This window comes from Peromyscus eremicus, chromosome 23 (genome assembly GCF_949786415.1).
Source record: "Peromyscus eremicus chromosome 23, PerEre_H2_v1, whole genome shotgun sequence".
Taxonomy (NCBI): Eukaryota; Metazoa; Chordata; class Mammalia; order Rodentia; family Cricetidae; genus Peromyscus; species Peromyscus eremicus.
Genome location: NC_081438.1, coordinates 40,979,152 through 41,004,053, shown reverse-complemented (window position 1 = coordinate 41,004,053; position 24,902 = coordinate 40,979,152). Strand labels below are relative to the sequence as shown.

At 44.6% G+C, this 24,902-nt stretch overlaps 1 protein-coding gene across 1 annotated transcript in view; it reads right to left on the bottom strand.

Moving 5' to 3' along the window:
* Positions 1-2,525: 2,525 nt before the first annotated feature.
* The window catches only part of Kl (klotho), a 36,089-nt gene continuing 13,712 nt past the window's right edge, over positions 2,526-24,902 (bottom strand). The window contains exons 2-5 of the mRNA XM_059249830.1: positions 12,658-13,168; positions 11,034-11,302; positions 4,544-5,645; positions 2,526-2,863 (exon numbers count right to left, since the gene is read on the bottom strand). Coding sequence (XP_059105813.1) covers positions 2,526-2,863; positions 4,544-5,645; positions 11,034-11,302; positions 12,658-13,168 — 2,220 coding nt within the window. The remainder of the gene's footprint in view (positions 2,864-4,543; positions 5,646-11,033; positions 11,303-12,657; positions 13,169-24,902) is intronic.

Here is a 24,902-nt window from a genome sequence, read left to right as displayed (position 1 = left end):
CTAGTTTGAAGTACTCAGTCATCACAGTAGAAAAGGACGGCAGCCCCACTGGCCAGAAAGCCCTGCTCCCTAGCCCGTCTCTGCTTGCCCCCACCCCAAGTCCCCAGGTCTGAAATGAGAGGCTCCTTACCTCCTCCATCTGCCCGTGGCTGGCATGCTCTGAAGTTCTGCTGGACACAACGTTCCCATGATGCCCTCATTCGGCTGAAGGGTTTTGAAGTGTCCTTTCTCCTCTTCCTAAGAACTTGGCCATTCTCTTTTTCTCCTCTTTGGCTTTTTGTCTGTGTTGTTTTCTCGGATCTCACCTCCTGTGGTCATCTGAACATCCCTATTGCTCTGGTCACCTCTTGGGTGCCTTAGCTAACTTAATACTTTTTACTTTATTACATTAAAAAAAAAAGTCTCAGGCTAGCCTTCACTTCCCAGTTATCCTCCTGTCTCAGCCTTTCAAGTACTAGATTATAAGCACAAGCTACCATGCCTGACAAAGAATTTCATTTAAAAAAAAAATCCATGCCCGGTGGTGGTAGCACACACCTTTAATCCCAGCACTCAGGAGGCAGAGCCAGGTGGATGTCTGTGAGTTCGAGGCCAGCCTGGTCTACAGAGTGAGATCCAGGACAAGCACCAAAACTACAAACTACACAGAGAAACCCTGTCTCGAAAAAAAAAAAAATCCACTAGCAATCTACAGGTGCATGATTATGGCTGAATATAAAGATGTACAAAGATTGATTATAACGCTTCATCAAGAAACAGAATTACTTTTCTTTATACTCAAGGAATAGAGTAAATGATGCAGCAAGAAAATTGTTTTTAAATGATATTTATTATTGAACTAATTAATGGGAAATTGGCCCAACAAACAAAATAGTTTTGAGCTATTCTAACAATATTTTCCATAACTATTAAATTTTGACTCTTAAAAACTAATGACAGAAAAATGAATAAAGAAAATGTATACCTACTTATGACATGATCTGACTACATAAAATACAACACATGGGAACTGTCAGTGGTGTCTCTGTATTATATTAGACATGATCATTTTCTTTACATATAGTTTTTCTCTTTTAAATTTTTACAATTAATATATATTACTCTGTAATCAAGAAAAATAGAGACATAAAATAAACTATTGATTCTACAGCATTTGATTTCAATAACAAGTCCAGTTGTATAAAGAACATCACAGCAAAAGCTGGTTGTTGATGAGGAAAACCATACCGCGTCGCAAGATGAAGTATGACATGGTAATGAGTTATGCATTGTGACCCTGCGTCAACAGGGTAGCTATGCTGCTCTGACTGGCTTATCTTGCCTGTCTGGAATCAGCTTATCTCTAAGACCACTCAGGTGTAGCAAGAAAACGTCCCCACGTGAGACTCAGTAAGACTTAGGGTAGAGGGTGTTGAAGGAGAAGACCCAATTAGCCCTTTCAATACATGTCAGTAGTGTGGTCGGTGTCAAAGCTCCAAGCGGGACTAATTCAAAGCTCATGCCCAGGTGCTCAGAGCACAGAGTGGCTCTCAGCGACCACAAAGACAGATGTCCGGTGTCTTCACACCGGGTTGCTCTTGGATCTACTGTGAAGTTTGAAAACTATTGTGTCAAAGCATTGACAGCGTATTCTGAAGAATGCAACAAAGTCATTCTTCACAGGCTGAGTGAGAGTTCATCTTTCTTCATGTGGGAAAGGTCACTTCATTCATTCCAAGGTCTGCTCAAAGATAAAAGGATGTTCAATCAAATCACTCATGTTGCTCATTAAAAAAGAAGAGAAAAAATATCCCCCCTTCTCTTCCCTAGAACGGCTGCAATGTTCTGCATTCCACAGTCAGTTTCAAAGAGGCCGGCAGCTCATGACTCATCTTGATTTTCTGTGAACATTATCAAAAAAGATCTCCAATGTGCAGGTTCTCAAAGGAGAACCAGTAAGAGAAGACCCTCAAGGATCTGTGGTTTAGAGGACACTTCAAAACCATTCACAAAAATGTAAATTTCCATAAGGTGCTCTCTAAATATATTCATATTAGCAGCATTTGATAAAAACAGTGCTCTTAAAAGGACTGTTTTAGCCTAGGGTCTCGTGGCCATCTCTACTATATATTATTTCATCGTTGCCTTGTGAAAATGAATCAGGGAAAGTCACAGCTCTTAGGTATTAACTTGGCAATTGAGAGATTGTTACTTCCAAAAGCATGTGAAATTTGAAAATGGGCACAGACACATTTTTATCTGTGTTCCTAATGTTATTCTTCCAACTCTGTCCAGGTAGTTATCGCTGTTACAACCACCATGTCTCCTGCCTTCTGTACAGGGGTACTGTAGAAACTGTGCTGGGTACAGTTGCATAATCGCCCCCAAAGAGAGCAAATTCAGGTACTAGTTACCTTACCAATACTTTATAGTCACCAATGCCTGTCACAAAACCTCTCCCATCTGTGACAAAAAGGTTTTCTAGAATCCAAATGTGTGTAATGTGGCTTCACAACATTAAGCAAACAGCCAGGCAGACGTTCACACTACTTATAACTTCTCCTGCCTTTCCTGGAGTAGTAAAAAATAAGAGAGAGAGAAATAATAAAAGCAAAAACCAGAAATGCAACAAAGACTAATAAAGACTTCCGAGCGTGGAAAAAGCTGCATTCGGTGCACATGGTGTATTCCTCTGGACAAAACCCCCCCTGTGCTTCAGAACCCAGGAAGCCATTGTTGTCGATAATTTTCCTATAATGTCTCATAGATGGTTTGGGCTCAAACTGATTGGCCGCATATCGATAAAATCCAAACTTCGGAGCTGAACGATCATTAAGCGAATAAGCAAAGTAGCCACAGAGGTTGATTCCGTCCAACACGTAGGCTAGGGAAAACAAAGGGTAGGGAAGAATTTACTGAATATTTTATACACAACTCAGCCTTTTTATACAGCCTTGGTGGATAAAGAAAAGCCTCAATACGATTCAATAAAACTTCACACTCATCAGAGTTCACTGGAAAAGGTTTTCACACAAGAACAAATAGGCAGATATCAAGACAATATGGAAGTACACTACAGAGTTAGTTTTACACAATCAAACCTATGGTTAGTTTATTTTTAATGCATCATTGCATCACTACGTCACACAATAGGTGTGACATATCTATCAACAGATGGAAGGATAGAAGAATTGTGGCACATGTACGTGGTGGGATTCTGTTCAACCATGGGGAACGAAAGGATGTTGTCTGCAGGAAAATGGATGCAGGGAGATCGGTATGTTAAGCAAAATAACTGAGACTTGGGCAAGCATTGTCCATTTTTCTCTCATGGCTCATACGTGACAGACACAGATACATACACACACACACACACACACACACACACACACACACACACAGACACGCACACAGACATGCTCGTACACACACAGAGAGGACATGGAAGCAGTTACAGGATTATGAGTGCTGAGGAAGAGGTCTAAATTGAGGAGCAGGGAGAACAAGAAAGTAATGGAGAGAAAGGAACAAAGGAGAGCAGTTTCCTCACACATGAAGAATATACACACACATATGAGGTGTCCTGGTACTCTGGTCCTTAGAATCTTCTGTGATTTTCCCACAGCCTTAGGTGTGGGAATTGTGCTGTGGATGTATTCATTGAGGCTGAGCACCCCACGATCATTTGTTCTAAACATGACAGCAAAGCTGTACCCATGAAATCTCAACAACATGGCTGCCTAAACAAGACCTGCACAATAACACCACGAGTTGACGCCCCAGCTTGGATGGGGATGTCTCACAAAGCCCACCCCTAGATGAAGAGCTACAGGCAGTCAATGGCTACCGAGGAAGAATCGGTTCCCCCTGCCCTAAGAAGCCTCCTGACAAATCCAGTTCCAAGTGGTCAGCCCTAAATACATGTACATGCCAGCAACATTAAATGGACTTGGTAGTGTGCGCATGTGCGTGCGCATGCATGCGTGTGTGTGTGTGTGTGTGTGTGTGTGTGTGTGTGTGAACAATAACAAAGAAGAAGTTATAGAATTTGAGAGGGAGTAGGGGATACGGAAAGAGTTAGAAGGGGAAGTGGGGGACAGAAATGTATAAATACAGTAGTCATACAAAAATAAACAATTTAAAAAGTTTAAATGTGACAAGAATGAAGGCATTCTGCAATGACACCACTCCTGTGAACAAAAATCTCATAAGGAACTCCGTTATTTTATGTGCTCACAAAAAAATTAATTTTAAAAACTAGGAAAGAAAAAATTTAAAAGAAGAGCTAAAAAGAAAAGAAGGAAGGAAGGAAGGAAGGAAGGAAGGAAGGAAGGAAGGAAGGAAGGAAGGAAGGAAGGAAGGAAGGACGAACAGATGTGGCGTCCTCGGAGGCCCAAGACAAGAGGCTAGGGTTTGATTAACCTCAGGGCAGTGCTAAGGACTCCGTTTCACCACAGGGAAGACGCTGTCTTTAGTTCTACTTGAGGATGGGTAGTGTTTCCCTCTCCATCAGGAACCACCCGTTCTGATGGCATTTCTGGGAATAGGGGCAGAGAAAGCTCACCTTTCAGGGCCTCGTTCACGTAATTCTCAACATAATACATCCTCAGTGCGTCCTGCTCGACGTGGGGATCATCATCCACGCCGTTGGCTGTCACGTACATAGGGAGGTCTCCGTACTTGAACCTCAGCCAGCTGAGCACTTTGCGCAGCCCCCAAGGCACCACGGCCACCTGACTGGGAGAGTTGAGCCACGTGATGTCAGTCATCTCCTGTACCTCCAGGTAATCGTTGTATTTTATCGGGTCCTCCCTTTCCCAGTCGACAAGGATGGTGGTGTAATGGCTCACCGCCAGGAAGTCAAAGGAACCCTGGATTAGCTTTTCTTCGTCTTCCGTGAAATAAGGCAAGAGGAAATTGTTTTTTTGGTTCAGCCAGTCTCTCATCACACGTGGATAATCTCCGGAGCCGAAAATAGGCTCTGCCAGCCAGCCAATATCAAATTCCAAAACTCTCTCGGCCACTTCTTTGTCCTTTTGGGAGAGAGGGCAGGCCGGTTCTATCCAGTCGGCCTGCAAGGCAATGGATATTTTGCCTTTCTGAGCGGCCCTAAACTTCTCATCGTACAGGCGCCAAGCCAAGGCATGCGCTTTCAGGAGGTGGTGCCCGGCGCGGTAGGTCATGTTCCGTGTGTTGGGCTCGTTTATGGTGATCCAGAACTTGACCCAGTGGCCCAGCTCTTTAAAGCACAGATTCGCATAGTCTGCAAACGCCAGGGCGGTGTGCGGGTTCTCCCAGGCCCCGTGTTTGGCCAGGGCATGCGGCAGGCCTTGGTGCAGGGCCGCTGGTTGCCACAGGGCCACCACGGGGGTGACGTTGGCGTGCACCAGCTCGCTGATGACGCAGCGGTAGAAGTGCAGAACTGTGCGGTTGACTTGGGTCTGGTTACCCAGAGGCAAGATCAGGGCCCAGTCCAGGGAGAAGCGAAAGTGGGTGACGTGCATTTCTCGAAGTAAGGCTATCTGAGGTCGGATGGCGGAGAAATCAACACAGTAGGGTTTTCTCTTCTTGGCTACAACCCCGTCCACTTTAATAAGCCTCTTACTGTGGTGCACATCCCACAGGTAGATGTTTGGGTCGGTAAACTGGGAGAGAGTGGTGTCCACCTACAAAGAGACAAGCAACTGTTAGCTACCTGGGCAGACCCAAAAAGCTCAGGTGATAATTTCAACAACGTTAGCAAGCAAGAGATGCAGTTAGGATTTCATCCAGTTGAACACTTAAACTGTTGTTTATGAGAAAGAAAACATTAACCCACCTCCCTTTTTAAATGCATATGCGTATTACCATAGTTCTTGCCAATTCAAACCCTTATATTAAGATAGGTTTTTAAGTCTGAATTTTGTCTCTTCAGATAACAGACACTAGTGATTTCTATACACGAGAAGTCTGTGGAATACAAGCAGAGAATTTTTTTTATTTTTTTATTATTTATTTATTTATTTATTTATTTATTTATTTATTTATTTATTGGTTTTTCAAGACAGGGTTTCTCCATGTAGCTTTGTGCCTTTTCTGGAACTCACAGGAAAACTCACAGGCTGGCCTCGAACTCACAGAGATCCGCCTGGCTCTGCCTCCCGAGTGCTGGGATTAAAGGCGTACAAAAAATTTATGTAGCCCAGCCTGATCTCTCCTGCCTCAGCCTCTTGAATGTGGCAATTACAGGTATGTATCCCTGCAACTAGCATGGATGTTTTGCTTTTATTATAAGAAGCCACTGATGATATAAGGCTGCTCTTTATTTGTTTTTAAAGGTGTATTTATTTTTTGCTTTATACGTATGGGGGTTTGCCTGCACGTGTGTCTGTGTACCACATGCATGCAGTGCCCATAGTGGCCAGAAGAGGAAACCAGATCCCCTGGAACTGGTTGTGGATTGTTGTAAGCGGTAATGTAGGTTCTGGGAATCAAATCAGGCCCCCCCTGCAAGAGCAGCCAGTGCTCTTAACCACTGAGCCATCTCTCCAGCCCTAAGACTGCTTTTTAGCAACAAAAACAAATTTGTTTAAAATAATAGAAAAAGAAGAAAATTTGCTTATGAGTGGGTTAAAGTCAGAAACGAAGTGGCATGCATTACTAAACCGTGCTTGTATTGAGGCTTGCTCTGGGTGCCGAATATGTGTAACCACTGCCTTTTGTTGGTTTGAGAGACAACTGAAAAACTTAGATAACACAAGGTGATGATTAAAAAGTCCGAGAGAAAGTATGCAAAGAAACAGTATTGTCATCGACCCACAGGGGTAATTTCTAGGTAGTTTTAGGTTTTGAGTTTTCTAAATTATCTTTTCTGTAACAACATTAACAATAACTTCTCTCAGCCATGAGATATGTTAGCCTCCAAATCGAAAATCGTCTCTAGGAAAAGCAGGCCAAGTGTGAGAACAGCATCATAAAATCTTGGGGCTTGCACAGAAAGGTAAAACCCACCCGGCCCTGGCAACCAGCGTAAGCTGGGGTTTGCTCAGAAATAATTCTCCAAGGACAGGTGCCTTCATCTGACCTGCCTATAAGAGCAGGGCTTGGATGAACCCTAGACTTGAATCTGTGGCAGAGGCTCTGTCAGATGTCAGCATGCGGTTCTCCAGGGGCAGGGCGGGGCCAGCACTGGGTGGATAAAGGAGAGCAATAACTGCCTGTCTGGAGACTGGATCCAAGGCTCACCCACCCGCTTCTCCTACAATGAGGGAATGTGTCAGAAGCCCCCTTCCACCGCCGAATGCCCACAAATGCTTCACAGTTTCAGTTTCAAGAGAGAAAATATTCACTTGCATGCTCTTTTGCTGTTCAGTCTTCAGAGCTTGAGACAACTCTCTTGGATTATTTTTATTCAGTTCTGAATGGGCTATATTCACAACTTCTCTCCCAGAATCATCCCAGAATAACAGTTTCTATTCAGTCTAACTAAAAACAAATACGAAAGACCCTGATAAGATTTCTGGTGGTGGGATCAGCTCTCCCAAATGTGGGACACTTAGAAATGAGTGTTTAGGCAAAAGTCCATCTAACTTACAGTCATTTATTAACTTAGGTTTTACTAAAAAGTGAAAAAAAAATCTGTGAGGAGGGATGGGTACAAAATATGTATTTAATTTGTTACTGATGAAGTTTCTCCTCACAGGGGCATACAGCAAAGAAGCTCCATGTTGTATGTAACCTGTCAGTGGCGATAAGCAAACAAAGCCACGGTGAGCTGAGTCCCTGGGTCTAAGCAAAGTGACAGCCCTGTAAATGCACCCAGCAGCAAACTTCCAGCCGATCAAGTCGTATGTAGCTAGGGAGATATTTTTAAAGTCATTTGGGTGAAATGTATGCCTCAATTCTTGAGTTTGAAGGGAAAAGAGATACTTCAGTTGTTTAAAAAAATCACTTCTCTGGCTGGAGAGATGGCTCAGAGGTTAAGAGCACTGTCTGCTCTTCCAGAGGTCCTGAGTTCAATTCCCAGCACCCACATGGTGGCTCACAACCATCTGTAATGAGATCTGGTGCCCTCTTCTGGCCTGCAGGTAGAACACTGTATATATAATAAATAAATAAATCTTTAAAAAAAAATCACTTCTCAAAGTTTCTTGGTGCAGTGGGCAGCGGTTAATGCAGAAACTCACAACTCACGGACCATCTGTGACGGGTAGAAAGCTTGCAAGAGCAGAGTTTGGGGAGGATCAGAGGTACCTAGCATCTTCCAGCCATGACAGCGATGCACTCATGAACTCACAGCCACTGTGCTGTCTTCACAGAATCCAGCCAGTCAACATCTTAGCATAAAATTAAAAACTCCTGAGAAGTGATGGGTAGATGATGGTGTCTAGGGGAGGGAGAATCCACTTTCTCTAAGGGTGTAATCACGTTCCAGTGGATGGCCCTTCACTAGGATCACACGGGTATAAATCGAGGTCAATGCCTCTGTAAAGAGGGGGGAGGGTGTGACGTTTGGGGATTTGGGGAGGTATGGATGGATCTGGAAGAAGTTAGGGGTATAGTAGGAGGTAAATATGATCAAAATGCACTGTATAGAATTCTCAAAGAATTCACAAAAATATGCTAAAAAGAAATCACTTCTCGAGACATTGATATAACACTGTAAAAGTGCTGGGCACCATTTGTCAAGAAGACGCCCAGCTTGTGCTGAGAGAACAGAGAACATCTTGTCTCTGTCAGCCAGGGAGTTGTCTTGAGAGGAGCATGGACACCATAGTGGAAAGCCAGCAGTGTGGGCAGAGAGAAACAAGTGCTAGCTGGAGCCCTGCTCCCACCAGGGAGCTTCCAGCACGTTCACAACTGCAGCAGCATTCGGAGTGACTTTATGTTGGGTTCACAGAGGACACAGAGGGGCTTGAACTTACAGAGGGACAGACACCCTGAGTGGATGATCTCAAAGGACAATATAACGTGAGAAAAGGGTTTGGGGACAATCTGGTCCATAATCAATGGACCTCATTGTTTGGGGGCCTGTGGTGAGCTGGCACCCCACAGTGAGGAGCACAGAGTACGACAGATGCTCATGTCCTGGTTAAATGGGGGGAAAGGAAGAGGAAGTGGTGGAGGTCCCACTATTCTTTTCTAGGACATGTCCTCTGTGACCTAAAGACCTCTTCTAACAGTCCCCACACCTCAGTCTTCAACCAGCTGCTGCTGTGGGATGTTCTGTATGGCAAATGTGTTGCTGATTGGTCAATAAAACACTGATTGGCCATTGGCTAGGCAGGAAGTATAGGCGGGACAAGGAGGAGAAAAAAGCTGGGAAGTGGAAGGCTGAGTCAGAGAGACACTGCCAGCCGCCACAATGAGAAACAGCATGAGAAGACTCTGGTAAGCCACGAGCCATGTGGCAAGGTATAGACTTATAGAAATGGATTAATTTAAGCTGTAAGAACAGTTAGCAAGAAGCCTGCCACGGCCATACAGTTTGTAAGCAATATAAGTCTCTGTGTTTACTTGGTTGGGTCTGAGAGGCTGTGGGACTGGCAGGTGATAGAGATTTGTCCTGACTGTGGGCCAGGCAGGAAAACTCTACTACAAGCTGCTGATAGCACCAAGCTGGAAAGCAAAACCCTAACGAGAAGCCCTGTGGAGCCACATCTTACATCTCCCGGCCCATCTTACATTGGCCGGTTGTCTTTTGAAGGTGAAGAGGGGATTTAAGTCCAAAATCACCTCTAGAATGAGCTACGTAGTCTAAAAGCCAAAAGAACAACGTACAGCAGCAGAGACAGAAATGCATCAAGGATATACTATGTACTTCCTAACAAAAGAAAGAATTTCGATGCCTATAGGAAAGTAAAAATCTATTTCAGTAAGAAAGCCTCTCCTTGGGCCTAAGCATTCTTCCAAATGTTTCTTCTGAAGATATAACTTGTAGGAAGTGGCTAGCATAGCAGTTCTCAACCGGTGTGTAGTGATCCCTTTGGGGGTCGAATGATCTTTTCACAGAAAAGAAAACAGATAAGACCATTGGAAAACACAGATATTTCCATAACAATTCATAGCAGTAGCAAAGTTACAGTTACGAAGTAGCAACAAAAATAATTCTGTGGTTGGGGGTCACCACAGCGTGAGGAACTGTGTTAAAGGGTCGCAGCATCAGGAAGGTTGAGGACCACTGGGCTAGAAGAATCCAACATGCTAAACCTGGAGATCTGACTACAGACTCTGAACTTTTGTCTTGATCACTAGGGTGACCCAGCAACTTGCACAAGGTTTTGTACACAATCGGCAACCAGTAACTGCCTACATAAAGTATTCAGTCAAACCCTAAGAAATATGTCCCTTTAAAAATGGAGAAACTAAAGGCAGTTTTGAGGACTAGCTACACAGTTGGTACTCAATAAATACTAAGTGGTCATTTAGAAGTATCCAGTGCTACCAATAAGCCACTGAAGCAGTGGTTTGCTATCTTGAGGTGTTTTCTACAAGCCTGGAGTGGGACATTTACAGGGAAGAGGAATCTGCTAAATGTCCAGCCTCATTCTCAGCAGCTTCCCTGAGGTTCTCTGGACTTCCATGCTGTATCTTATTTAAGAAAAACTTAGGCTGGGCGGAGGTGGCACACGCCTTTAATCCCAGCACTCGGGAGGCAGAGCCAGGCGGATCTCTGTGAGTTCGAGGCCAGCCTGGTCTACAGAGAGAGATCCAGGACATGCACCAAAATTACACAGAGAAACCCTGTCTCAAAAAACAAACAAAACAAAAAAAACAAAAAAAAAAGAAGAAAAAAAGAAAAACTTGACTTCTTAAACAGAAATGTCAACCATAACACTAAAGGCCTTATCTTTGTATTGTCTCAATGGACCTTAAATTTTTGGACCTAATGGAAAGTGCAAGACAAAGATGTTTGAAGAGTGAAGCATTCAGGACTGTGTGCTTCACATGCTCACTAGGAAACCCTCTTTGGCTCAATGTCCAGACCCTGTGCCATGGCAAGAGCCTGGTGAGGATGTGCTACCCACTGGCAAGAGGCTTACTGATATTGCGGTGGGTTTTGTCAGCTGACTTACTTGAACGTAGTTGTCAACAACTCCCCAAGCAAAGCCACAGGGAAACGTCCCTTCTAGGGCTTGGTTTTCAGGTAAAGGAGGGAAGCCATTGTTCTCTATCAGCTTTTGGTAGAACAAGGCCGAAGACTTCGGCAACAGCTCCTTGTCCTGACTCAGAAAGTCGACGTAGAAGAGTCCACGTCGGATGCTGTAGCCCCTGTGCCACTCGAAACCATCCATGAGAGACCACGCGGTGTAGCCAATGACGTTGACCCCATCCAGCCTGATGGCTGCAGAGGGAAGAGAGGACAAGAGCAGTGTCATCCTGCACTGGGCTTTGTGTGACTCAAGAGCGTGTGAAGGGTTTTCCACCAAAAGAAACAAAACAAGGGCTGGAGAAATGGCCGCTCTTTGAAAAGACCCAAGTTTGGTTTCCAGCACCCCCACGGTGGCTCACAACTGTAACTCCAGTCCCAGGGGGGTCTGATGCCTTCTTCTGTGGGCATTGAATGCCTGTGGTGCACATACACACATGCAAGCAAACATTCGCACACATAAAATAAAAATAAATAAAATCTCGAAAAAAAAATTAAAAGAAAGAAACAAGTCAGGTTAATGCTTCTTGTGTGGTAAACAACTTTTTTCCTTGTTCACAAATGGCTCTCATTAAATCTAGATAACTCTACCAATCAGTGTCTTCATAGACAGTTTCACCTCCACAGTAGCAGTCAGTTTCTCACTCCCAGAGGTGCTAGGATGTCTTGTTCTCCCTAACCTGGGCACTGGACATTGTGACTTGTGTATTTTTCTTATTTCTGTACGATGGATAGAACCAAGGGTCTTGGGGTGCCAGGCACACACGCTATACCTGACCCACTTCCTCAATCTTTAACCCTCAACCTACTAATTTATCCAGATCATATGAATATTCCTCTTGCTTTGAAAAGCATTTTATTGTTGATAATGGTGGTTATAAATGATCAATATACATTGTATAAATGTATGGAAATTTCAAATAAAAAATTAAAGAAAAAATGTTTTATTCAGCTAAAACAAATGAACTAGAAACATGTATCTAGAGAGCTAGATAGCCTGTGATTTGTAATATTATATTTTATAATCTAACAAATGTAAATGAGAAACTGTGAGTCAACTAATTTCAAGTATTAACCCTGTTTTGTTCCTTTATCAACAAATTATCAAAGTTCCTTTTATGGGACTTTGAAAATTAAGTTTCTGAAGGGCCCAAATGAGAGAGGTGATACATAAATACATTCTTGCTACTGCTCAAATTATCTACACTGTGACAAAAATCATGTCTACATTTTGCAGATAGTCTTTAAAGGTGCGTGTATGTATAGTATGTGTGTGTGCTGTATTGTGTGGTTTGTGTGTGTCGTGTGTCTATAATGTGTGGTGGGTATGTGTGTGGTATGTTTGTGATGTATGTGTGGTGTGTTTGTGTGTGTGATATGTGTGGTGTGTGTGTGTGATGTATTGTGTGTGGTGTGTGTGTATGATATGTGTGGTGTGTGTGTGTGATGTGTTTGTGTATGTGCTCTGTGTGTGGTGTGGTATGTGTGTGTGATGTGTATGGGGGAAGCTGAATTTTGGCAGGAAACAGGAATTTTACTTGAAAGCGCACCTTTTAAGGTTTCCATTATGAACTTCTTGAGGTAATACATGTACTTGGCATCATCTCTTTTGGTGGTCCCTGAGACAAACCAACCGTTTTCCACAATAAATATTGGAGGGTGGTTATATTCCAGATCTATCCAAGACAGGAGCTGCCTCAGGCTGGGCGATTCCAATTGTCGGAACTTCATGTGAGGGTCCAACAGTTGAAAACTCAGAGTTGGTCCAAAGGAAAGAGCGAAAAAGTCAGCGGTGCCTCTGATGAACTTCTTCTCAGATTCGGTGAACTCGGGCAGAAGAGAGGAGAGGTTGCTCTTCATGCTCTCTGGGTAGTCCCCGTCGATAAATATGGGTTTGGCAAACCAGCCTAGCACAAAGTCGAGAGACTTCTGGCATTCTCGGATGTTATGGTCAGTCATTCTTCGAGGACTGATCCAGTGGGAACTTAAGGCAATAGACACCTGGCCTCCCTGAGAGGGGCGGAAAGAGGTATTGTAGAGATGCCAGATTTTGGCATGAGCCTATGGAGAGAAACACACGGTGAATTTCTCCCTGATTGTGAGGAGACATGCAACGCTTACTGGATTCCCTGGCCCCGCTGATACCTGACTTCCATAGGGCCTAACACAGTGACAAGTCCACAGTACAGCCATCAGCTACAGCCAGCAAGTCATTTCAAGGAAGGTCACCCTGCAGAGAACTGCCACCATGGTCACAGAGATTTCCAGTGTGTTCTAGCAGCCAATGGAAATATGTAAAATTGTTGTATTGAGTGTATAATTATGATTCACATTGGAAAAATTAATAAAATGAGAATGTGCTATAATACCTTACTGGTAAGTTATCTTTGGATTATGTACTTTTCAATTAATGGGCTTGATCAAAAGAACCAAGCTCCCATCTGTGGCCATACCAGGAATTTCTAAATAGGATTACATGTTTTATCCTGAGAGACTGGGAGTTTCCAAATGGACTCCAACTGTTTGAGTCAATCGACTGTTTCTCATCTGTCTCTCACTGCCAGAATCCTAACACATGACCTCACAATCTCTGGTTTTCCCGATGAATCAGCCCCACAAGTTGAAAGATGAGCCTTGGTGTCCTGGCGCATCCTCCAGAGGGCTGAGACAATGCTGGCATCTTGAAGTGCAAGAGGAGACAACTAAATACAGCTGTGAGGCCAGGGGCCGGGCAGACTCGGCCAGGAGGCCCTTGAACTGCTGCTTCACATGGCCACCTGCGCTTCTAGAAAATGCAACAATGGCTTTGGCCTGTATGGCTGGAGAGCGTAAGACAGTCCCTCCTCATCGCTGCTGGCTCGGTGTTAACTCTCCACAACTTCCTGTCCGTCACCACACTTGCCCTCCCTTCCCTGTTGACAAGGAAACCTCGTGACCATCTGAGCGGCAAACAGAAAAGCCAGTGAGCAGGCTGTGCTCATCCTCAGGAATCCAACCTCAGGAGGCGAGCCGGGATGATCCTACCTTGGCCCAGGTTGCGACCCTTGAACACAGGTGTCCTGAATCTAATAGGCATTTATCCACAGAACGGGGCGGAACGGAAGAGCTACTCGGGAGGATGAAACTGAAGCACCACACTGTCCAGGCCTGCCTGGGCGGTAGAGCAAGGCCTGTCTCCACACCTTTACAAAGGGGAGCGGGAGGGGAAAAGGGAGGGCAGGCACACTGAGGGTATAGCTCAGTGGTAGTGCCTTACCAGCACATAAAAGCCCTCGGTTTCATCTGGGAGAGAAACAAAAAACACCAAAGAAGAAAATCAACCCCCTTTCATGCAAGAACAGAGTCTGATCCAAAAGATGTTTTCTAGAGCAGAAGAGTCGGGACACAAAGGACACTCACGTGGTTGTGTGACTCCGTTTGCAAGCCTCCAGACCAGTGTCTAGGGGTTGCCTGTGGAGGGTGAGGACCTATGAGGAGTCACGGGAAGTTTTGTAGGATAGTGGGAGGATTTGTCACATGGATGGGCATTGCTCCGGTTGGCTTCTCTGTCGGAGTGACAAAATACCAACCAAAAGCCACTTAGGGAAGGAAAAGGTTTATTTGGCTCTCAGGTCCATTGTTGAGGGAAACCAAGGCAGAAACAGAAGCAAAGAGCCCAGAGGAACTTTCGGGCTTGCTCAGTTAGCTTTTTGATAGAACCCAGGTATACCTGCACAGAGACGCACTGGGCACTGGGCCCTCTTACATCAATGAAGAAATGCCACACAGATGTGCCCACGGGTCACTCTGATGGAAGCAATCCCCCAACTGAAGCTTCCGAGGGGTATTAAGTTGACAAACAAGATTATTCACCACACATGGAGTTGCCAAAACTCATCAGATTGTGAGTAAAATATTAAAGATTTAGAAGGAAACAGATTGTGAACATATTACTAGTCAGAAAGATACTCAGAGTTGTACATTAGCCAGGATTTATGTGACAAGAAACATCAACTTTTCTCTGAAACATAAACTCAAATCTGCAACTACGGGGATAATTTATTACTTTTTTTTTTAAAAAAAAAATACATTATTTTGTTTTTAGTTACAAGAGTCTCAACACTCATTCATTTGTGCCACAAATATACTCTGCACTTTGCTGAGTGTCTTTTCATGGAGCTTATATCCCAGGGAGGAGATGGACAGTGAGAGGAGGGTTAGCAGGGGGCAGGATGGGGAGGGTGCAGTTAGATTGGAAGGGTTGGCAGGGCATCCTTTGAGGAGAGGCCCAGCCAATAAAAAGTGAGAGACGTTAACTACATCAAGGGTCGGGGATGACGGCATCCAGGCAGAGTTGACCAGTCGTCTAAGGGAATGGACTCGGACTGCCCTAATTCTGCCCCCTTCCAAGCCTCGTCACCACAGACAAACTTAGGTACCAGCTCTGCTTACCTATTTCTCTCTTCTGTTTAAAAGAAGGAGAGTGGGCCAGAGAGATGGCTAAGCCGCTAAAGGCTAGGCTCATAACCTAAAATATAAAATAGGGATAGCAATTTTCCATTCCCATCCTTAGGAGTTTTGAGTAAGTTGATACTGGTGGAATATGCCTAGCCCCCGACACCCCAACTCTGAAATGCTCCGAAATTTATTGGAGACTCAATTTGTTGAGACCCAACACAACTACGGCAGGTGAAAAAGCCCATCAGCCCTCACGTCAGGGTTCTCAGTCGAAAGGCAGATACCCTGTAAAAACTGACCACATAAGGGTCTGCCTGAAGAGATACACTGCACACAACATATAAATGAATCTTGTGTTGACTTGGGTCCAAACCCAAGACATCTCATTGTGTATATGAAAACGTCACAAAGTCCAGGATCTGAAAGACTTCTTCTCTCAGCCTCGTGGGGTGAGGCTTACTCAGTCTTTACCTGGATAGCTGCAGTTGTGACTGTCACCTAGTAAGCACCATGTGCTTATCCTTCGACTGCGGTCCGATGTCATTTGGTTTAGGATGATGAAAGATGACTGGATATGAGGTGGAGAATGGGGAGGCAACCGGGGACCCAACAGACCAGTTAGGCAGCTACTGTAATAATGATAGCGCCAGGCAAGAGATGATGGCAGTTTGGACCACTGGTCCAGGTGAAACGTGATGATAGTCAAGGGCATACTGACAAGCGGCCAGACTTCAGTTATCACCGATGGTGGAATCAGTGTAGCCGGCTGATGTACTGGATGCTACCCATGGATGTAAGAGAGGAAAGGAATCGCAAAGGAAACCCCAAATCAAGGAGACCAGATTCTCTTCAAGCCACAGAACCCTGTCTCAAGGAGGATGCCAGGGAGAAAACCAAGCATCTAAAAGTAAAGGCAAAAAAAGTCCCGGCTGATGTTAGCACTCATTCTAACACATCTCGGGGACCACACTCAATGGGTCACTTTGTTGGGACTCTTCCTTAGATTTAAAAATAAAAATTAAAATGGAATCATTCTTAAAAGATTAATTTAATCCTGTGAAAACTAATTTAAAATCTTAATTAAATTAACTGAGACCAACAGTGAAAGAATTGAAATGCAACCCATAAATAGAAAATAATTCGGATACCTGTGTGTGTCACTCTGCATCCAAGAGTGGTGGTGTAAGGTCCCAGAGGGAGCTTCTTAAGAAGACGAACGTTTGAAACATTTTAAGGGAACGTAGAGTTGTTTTTTGGTTTTGGTTTTGGTTTTGAGGTTTTTTCCCTTTCTGGCATCCTTTACCTCAACTTCCAGAGCCATGACACACTTGGGGACGTTCTCAAGGTCACTGCTGTGCTGAGTGAGTTACACAAGCTGGCTGACTGGCCTGATGCCCATGTTTATAGACCAAATTATCCTCTTATCTGTATCAGCACAATTCTGTGGATTATAAACTACCTCCTTAACAGAATTTCAATCAGTCTCCCACAAAACACTCATCTAATGATTTCCCCAGAATAACCTTCTACATTTTCCATCCACAACACAGGCAGCCATCTCCATACAGGGTTCCTTAAAAGTTGCCCAGAGCCAAACCTGACACTCGGGTAGAAAGACAGAATAGAATCCTGGCACCTAGGATGACTTCCTTGCCTTTACTGAGGACCTGTGTGTGTGTGTGTGTGTGTGTGTGTGTGTGTGTGTGTGTGTGGTGTGTGTGTGGTGTGTGTGTGGTGTGTGTGTGTGGTGTGTGTGGTGTGTGTGGTGTGGTGGAGTGTGTGTGTGTGGTGTGTGTGGGTATGTGTGTGTGTGGTGTGATGTGTGTGTATGTGTGTGTGGTGTGTATGTGTGTGTGTGGTGTGTGTGTGGTGTGTGTGTATGTGTGTGTGGTGTGTGTGTGGTGTGTATGTGTGTGTGTGGTGTGTATGTGTGTGTGTGTTGTGTGTGTGTGTATGTGTGTGTATGTGTGTGTGTGTACCTAGTGTGTGTCTAGTATTATTCCTCAGGAGCTTTCAATCTTGTTTTTTGAGACAGTGTCTGTCATTGACCTGGAACCCACCAATTAAGCTAGGGTGGCTGGGTTTGTGACCTGGGGGCCACCCTGTCTCTGCCTTTTCAGTGCTGAGATCACAAGAGTGTGAACTGTGACTTTTCTTTTTCCACGTGGGTTCTACAGACCAAACTCAAGAAAGCCCCTTGCTAACTCCAGCACCACTCAGCCTTCTGCTTCGGGCTCTGTTCAGTCACTTCTTTTTGTTGCTATGATAAAGATATCAAGACCCGACTTGTGGAGGAGTTTATTTGGCTTACAGATCCCTATCACAGTCCATCATCGAGGATACTCACCTACAGACAACTGTGTAGAGTGTTGGCCAGTTCATGGGGTCAGACACATGTATAAAACAGCCACACATGGGACAGGTGTCTCAGTCTGCTTCTGCGGCTGTAACAAAACAACTTGAGGGGAGAAGGGTTTCTTTCGGCTTATCCCTCCGGTCACAGTCCATCCATCTGAGGGAACTCAGGGCAGTAACTCCAGCAGGAACTGAAGCAGAGACCATGGAGGAATGTGGCTTACTGGCTTGTCCCCTCCTCCCCTCACCCCCACCGGCTTGTTCTGTCTATCTCATTACAAAACCCAGGACCACTTGTCCAGGGGAACACTGCTGGCCGTGGGCTGGACCACCCCACATTCACCCTTAATCAAGAGGACACACCACAGAACTGCCTACAGGCCAGTCTCATGGGGGTATGTTATCAGTTGAAGTTCCCTCTTCTCAGGTGACTCTTCACATGTCAAGGTGACAGGAAACCACTCGGGACAGCATTTTCAAGGATGTGTACCAAGGACGTGATTAATATCTATCGTCTCTCCTAGAGGAACACAGACATTTCTAATGCTCTCCTGTTTCTCTGATTTCTCTGACCCTTGTGTAATGAGTACATATTGCTCATCACGTGGGAAAAAAGAGCATTTTCAAGCCCTGGATTTCCAAGTTTATAGAATTTCCACTACAAGTTCCCCACTGCTCTGTTTCTCTACCCTGATGCTCATCTATCCTGATTGGTTAGCTGTTTTCAATTTCTCACTAGCTGGAAGCCTTGGATCATATGACTAATTAAATCCTTGCCATTCAGCAATTATTGATTCGCTGATCTCCTCTTCCTGCACCTTTCAGGCAGACCCAACTCTCACAAATGTGAAAACAAGATGGTTTCATACATCTTAACCTTCTAATGCCTGAAAAATATTATAGCTAGAAATGCTTGATTTGTCCTCAGAATTCCTAAATCATCAACACCGGAAGGTCTAGTGCGGAGGTTCTCAACTGTGGGTCGCGACCCCCTTGGGGTCAAATGTCAAATATCCTGCACACCAGACTTTTACATCACGACTCATAACAGTAGCAAAATTATAGCTATGGAGTAGCAATGAAATAATGTCATGGTTGGGGGTCACCACAACACGAGGAACTGTATTAAAGGGTCGCAACATGAGGAAGGTTGAGAACCACATCTCTAGCGATTACTGTTTCTTGCCTATCAAGTGGTCTCGTTGATAATTGCTCTTTTTGACTGGGTTTTATTTCACCCAGTCACCTGGACCTCTCAAAAGCAACATAAGATCATAGCATTTAAGTCAAACAACGGGGCTCTCTTCTCGAGCCTCCACCACCTTTTAGAGAAGACATGTTGGGAGCAAAAAAATCTTTACAACATCTTCTGTATTAGTTTCATGATCAGAAACTATAGATTGAAGGTACAGATTTAAGAATGTACCCAGTATGCTGTGAAAATGATGCTACCCACATAATTAGCATAAAGGATTAATAGTTTGTGGCTTTTAGGAAATAAATTTACAATAGAGACTATGTGAGCTGAATATGAAAAGGTGTTTGCTTGCTTATATATTTAAAAATGTTGTTTTTGTTTTGTTTTGTTTTGTTGGACACAGGCTCTTACTATGTAGCCTTGGCTGTCCTAGAATTCCCTCTGTAGACCAGACTGGCCAGAAACTCCCAGGGATCCACGTGCCTCTGCCTCCCAAGCACTGGGATGAAAGGTGTGCACCACCACACCTGGCATGAAAAGTTTTTAATATGAAATGATGTGGATTTGACAGGAGTACCAAGAGATGAGCTGAAATTCTGACGTGATAATCAAAGTCTCAATACCATCTGCTGCAGAAAACGTGTGAACAGCTGGAAGCTGGGATGATTTTTCTTCCCAAAATGTAGACACTACTACAGTCCTGACTAAGGTGACAGCTGGAGGACTTCTGAGAGGTGGCTTGAAGCCCAGGATGGAAGGAACATTGCTCCCATGCCCACCATCAAGCGTTGCTTGGGAGGCAGGTTGGGCTCCAGCAAACATCATCTGGCTTCACCTGCCTGATGCAGGATGCTATTGTCTGGGACAAATGTGGCTCTGCTCCACAAGTCTCATCCTCTGTGCACCAGTCCTGACATTTTCACGGTAATTACTAAGGAGGAGTGTGTATGTGTGTGGGTGTGGCTGTGTGTGCACACTCCCATGTGTGTGCTTGTAGGAGAAAGACAGTGTTTCACACACATGGAAGTAACATCCTGAAGTCAGGTCCTCGAAGCCCTTTTTCAGTTCTGTATCCTCATAAAGCCCATCTTTTCCTCCAGCTGATTCCAGACCAGGTGCATCCAATGCATATATTTGCATATATTTGCATATTTACTTGTAGTTCTCCTGTTTGGTTAAAGGCATGCTCTAGCAATGCACCATAATCATAACGAAAGCCAGGGTAGGTTTTTAAATCAAGTTGTAGCTTTGGAATTTTGTCACTTGAAGTCATCTTGTCTTGGTTTTGCTGAGTGGGGTATGTAAAAGCTCTTTTTCACTTGCTTCAAAATTCTTTAAAGGAAGCCAGGCATGATGGTACACATCTTTAAACCCAGCACTCAGGAGGCAGAGACAGTGGATCTTTGTGAGTTGGAGGTCAGCTTGGTCTACATGGGGAATTCCAGGACAGATATATATATATATATATATATATATATATATATATATATATATATATATATATATATATATATATCTTCAAAGGAGGGAAAAGAAATTTCATAGCTCACATTAGGCAAGCACATCAGTAAATCTTTTAACTAAGATTTGTGCCTCAGTATTTATCTGTGCAGAACTTGACAACATCTGTTAAATCATTCTACTTGATACTAAATCACACTGCTACAAAAATCCTTTTGGGGCTGGAGAGGTGGCTCTGTGGTTAAGCCGCTCTTTCGGAGGGCTTGGGTTCAGTTCCCAGCACCCACTTGGTAGCTTACAACGATCTGTAACTTCAGTTCCAGGGAGCACAGCGCCCTCTTCTGGCCTCCTCAAGTACTGCCTGCATGTGATGCACAGACATACATGCAGGCAAAACCCACATACATAAAAATAAATAACTTAAAATAAACCACTCCCAAATCACTGATATTAGATTATTAATAAACTATCCCAGCTCATGGCCAGAATTGTCACTGGGTTAGACAGCAAGCCCACTGTCATTACTGGAGACATGGAGGAGTGCCAATATTCCTGTTTGTACCTCTATTTTTCTAATACCAGGCAACCATGAACCAGAGGGAACCAGAGAAACGTGAAGGAAGAGCGAGGGAGGCACATGGTTAGATGAAGAACGGAGACAAGACCGTGAGCCCTGAGATAAGTACCATCTCAAGGTCAGCAAAGGCCACCCGCAGACCGTCTGTCAAACAGGATCTCTCACGTCACCACCTATCACTGTCATCGCCCGTGACATTCTGGAACACCTTCATCAAACAGCTCCTTTGCGCTTTCAGCAATGCTGAGGCAAGTGTTTCTCCACTGTCTACACGTTGTCCTTCTTCACCAGGTTCTCCGAGTTGAATCACCTGAGCAGCCCCACTCTCCCTGCGCCTTCCTGGTGATCAGCCCATAGGCTCACTTGCTTTTTAATTAACTCACTTCCACTGACAGGCGAGGGGGAAAGAATGAAATGTGGATGTGTTTCTCCATCAACAGACAGGGTAAGGTTACAGAAAAATGTGATGTGACTTACGGATTCGCGACTAGTAAAAAGCAGCCTGTCTGCCCTCCCACCCTCTTCCCGATCACCTGTTTGTGGCAGAATGCTACTCAGGCCACAGGCTATGCAGCCATCCCAAGGGTGGCCTTGATGACGCTGACCACTGAAGTAGACAGAAAAACATGATATCGTACAATGGATAGTGGCGCTGTTCCTGGGGCCTTCTGTGTTCTCTAAGCAAGAGGAGTGACCGGCGTCAACAAACACCTCAAACATGAATCATAAAGAACATTAGAATGTGACAGGTGCTTCGAAGAGGAGAAGGGAGAGGAGGAGGGAGGGGGAGAGAAGGAGGGGAGGGAGAGGAGGAGGGGAAGGAAGAGGAGGAAGAGGAAAAGGAGGGGGTGAGGGAGGAGGGAGAAGAAGAGAAAGGCGAGGGGGGAGGAGGAAGAAACCTGGGGTGCCAAAGAGGGGGGCTGACTTTTCAGAGATGTGTGCTTTGTTTTGTTTTGTCTGGGTGGGGGGGTTGTCTGGTGGTGCTCACCAGGCTTTATTTTCCGTCCATTGCTATGACGTGGTTTTAACGTCTTTATTTGTATCTCTGCCACGGAGACTCCACATGTACCCCTACCAGCAGCATCTGCATCGCTCTCCATTTTCCACAAGGTCATGTCCACCTTCAGGGATTTTAAATTCCCTCACCCATGGCAAATGGCACCCCTGGAGAATCAGAGCACAAGACTGCCAGGCAGGCCCGCTCTGAGGCCTCAGCCCCAGACACAGGCCATCCTGCTGCCCCGTGTCCAGACCCAGGAAAAGTGCTCCTCACAACCTGCCTTTGTGATCGGAAATAATTCCCAAGGGTTATTTTTATCCTTAATTTAAAAAAAAAAAAAATTGCTGATGTCCTTGGTTTTTGCCCAGATTCATTTTCAAACACTTATCCAGTGGTTTTAATATCAGCACATGAGCCTCTTGGCTTCACAGTGTTGAATGGTGGTAACATACGTAAAGTTGGCTTCTAATTGGGGGGTTCACAAGAACCCTCAGATTGTATTTTCGGGAGCCTTTATCATCCCAGAGGAGTCTGGGGTTTGTTTGTTTTCTTTTTTAAAGCAGGTCCTGTTGAGTCTTCTCTTCAGAAGCCGAGACAGCAAAGCCACGAAACTTTCTGCCGAGTTTCACCAGCGGCACCTGTAAGTTTCATGTTGCCTGGTCTCCCAGAAGCGCCCCTCTCCCACCTCCCTGGAAATAATCTCCTCCACTTCCTGTTAGGCTGAGATGCGGGGAGAAGTTGTTCTAAACGGGAGGTCAGGATTTGTCTGGTGGAGAATGCGAGCACAAAATTAAGGTTATAAAGCTGGTAGTCTGACAGGAGAAGATATTCTAAAGAGAGACACCCTTGCTCCTCCCCTGGGCGACTGGACTATTAAAACAATGGTCCTCAAAGAAATAAATCCCAGCTCCCAGGAATTCAGCCTTGGGAGAAGGAAGTGAAGCGCTGGTACCAGCCAGAGTGGAGCTTGCCTTCCTGGGGGAGATTTCACAGCTTTGACGACTCATTAACATATGCATATTTCTGGGTTTTTTTTTTTTTTCCATGAAATTTTAACGCTCCTACAGAAAAGAGAGAGAGAAAGGTAGGCATCTTTCTGTCTCTGTTTGGGCCAAAGTGTAAATACATCTGCTTTCCATTATCACCTGGCTTCCTAATTTCTTTGAAGATGCACTGGCTTTATGAAACTGAATGCCTCTCTGTACCAAGGTCTCTGGTTCTGCCCATGGCTAGAGAAGCAGGGTGAGGGAGGGAGACTGGTTCAAGAAGAGAGAAGAAAACAAGACACCCCCCTCCCCAAACACAACAGCAGGATCCTTGGAGTGGCTAAAGGGCTGAGTGGGGGACCCGAGGCAGGAGGGAGGCCAAATGGTACGGTTAGAGCAGGGGACCGCAGCAGGACAGTGGCTTCCTCTGCCTTTCCCTGGCACACAAGGGACATGTCAAGCATGAAAAGAAAGAAAAAGAATGCACATTTGAGCTCTACGACCTGGTGTGCTCCTATGGACCTGCCTCCCTTTGGATGGGGTCTCTAGTCATCAAAGACAGCAAATCTCTAGGAGTCTGCATCCATTCCAAACCCATCAGCTCCAAGAGTGGCCTCACAACTGGCATTGGGCAGCAGCCATCAGACACCGTGAAGGATCACAGAACACTGGCACTTAAAGGATGACAATCTTCCACTTAAAAGATTTATTTTAATTTTACGTGTACGAGTGTATGCCTGCATGTATGTATGTGCACCACGTACATGCAGTGCCAGAGGATGCCAGAAGGTGGCGTCAGATAGCCTGAGAACTGGAGTTACAACAGTTGTGAGCTGCCATGTGGGTCCTCTCGGGTCCTCTGTAAGAGCAGCCATCTTAATCACAGAACCACCTCTCCAGCCCCAAACTTCTTAATTTTAAAAGGAAGCGAATGTAGAACTCATAGTCATAGACCCAGGTGCAAAACGCAATGTGGTAGTTAAAAAGAATGCATTGGTACCAAAGAAAAGACCATTGGAGGCCAACACAAATGAACAGGATAAGCCTGCCAAGTTAGCCTCAAATAATTTGATAGTACTGAAGTGCTCGTCTGGCAACACGATAGTTAAATATCTCTGTGTCATAGCTTTATAGTTGATAAACCTTTGTGTGCTGTGGTTGGGCTTAAAAAGAAGAAACGCAGGATAGATACAACATAGTACAGCTTCTGTTTAAAGACTGGTGTTCTGAAGGCAGTCAATGGTTAAACAAAAACTTGACAGTTGCTTCTTAATGACAAAGACTGCTAGAAATTTGAAACACTAAGAGGAGGGTCTCACTTGAAAAGGTGACTCACGCTGTCCCACAGGGTGTACTCACAGCTATATTTCTCTTTCCCTGTTTGTAATCAGACATGAAAACTCACAAGACAGTATTCTGAAAACACGGAAATGTTCCAAAGCTTGACTCAAAATGAGCTGTACGACTGGAATGCTATAAATGTTATGACTAGCCAAATTAATTTTTAAAGTGATGGTTTAAAAAACACCTATTTCCTTTTTATTTTTATGGCAGTAATATATGTTTATAGTTTAAAAAGACAAATACTGGGGCTGGAGAGATGGCTCAGCAGTTAAGAGCACTGGCAGTGTGTACAGAGGACCTAAGTTCAATTCACAGCACCCACGTGTGCTGTGGAATAATCTTTTTTGTACACTGTGAAGATATATCATTCTGATTGGTTTAATAAAAAACTAAATGGCCAATAGCTAGGCAGGATTTTAGGCACACAGGATGCTAGA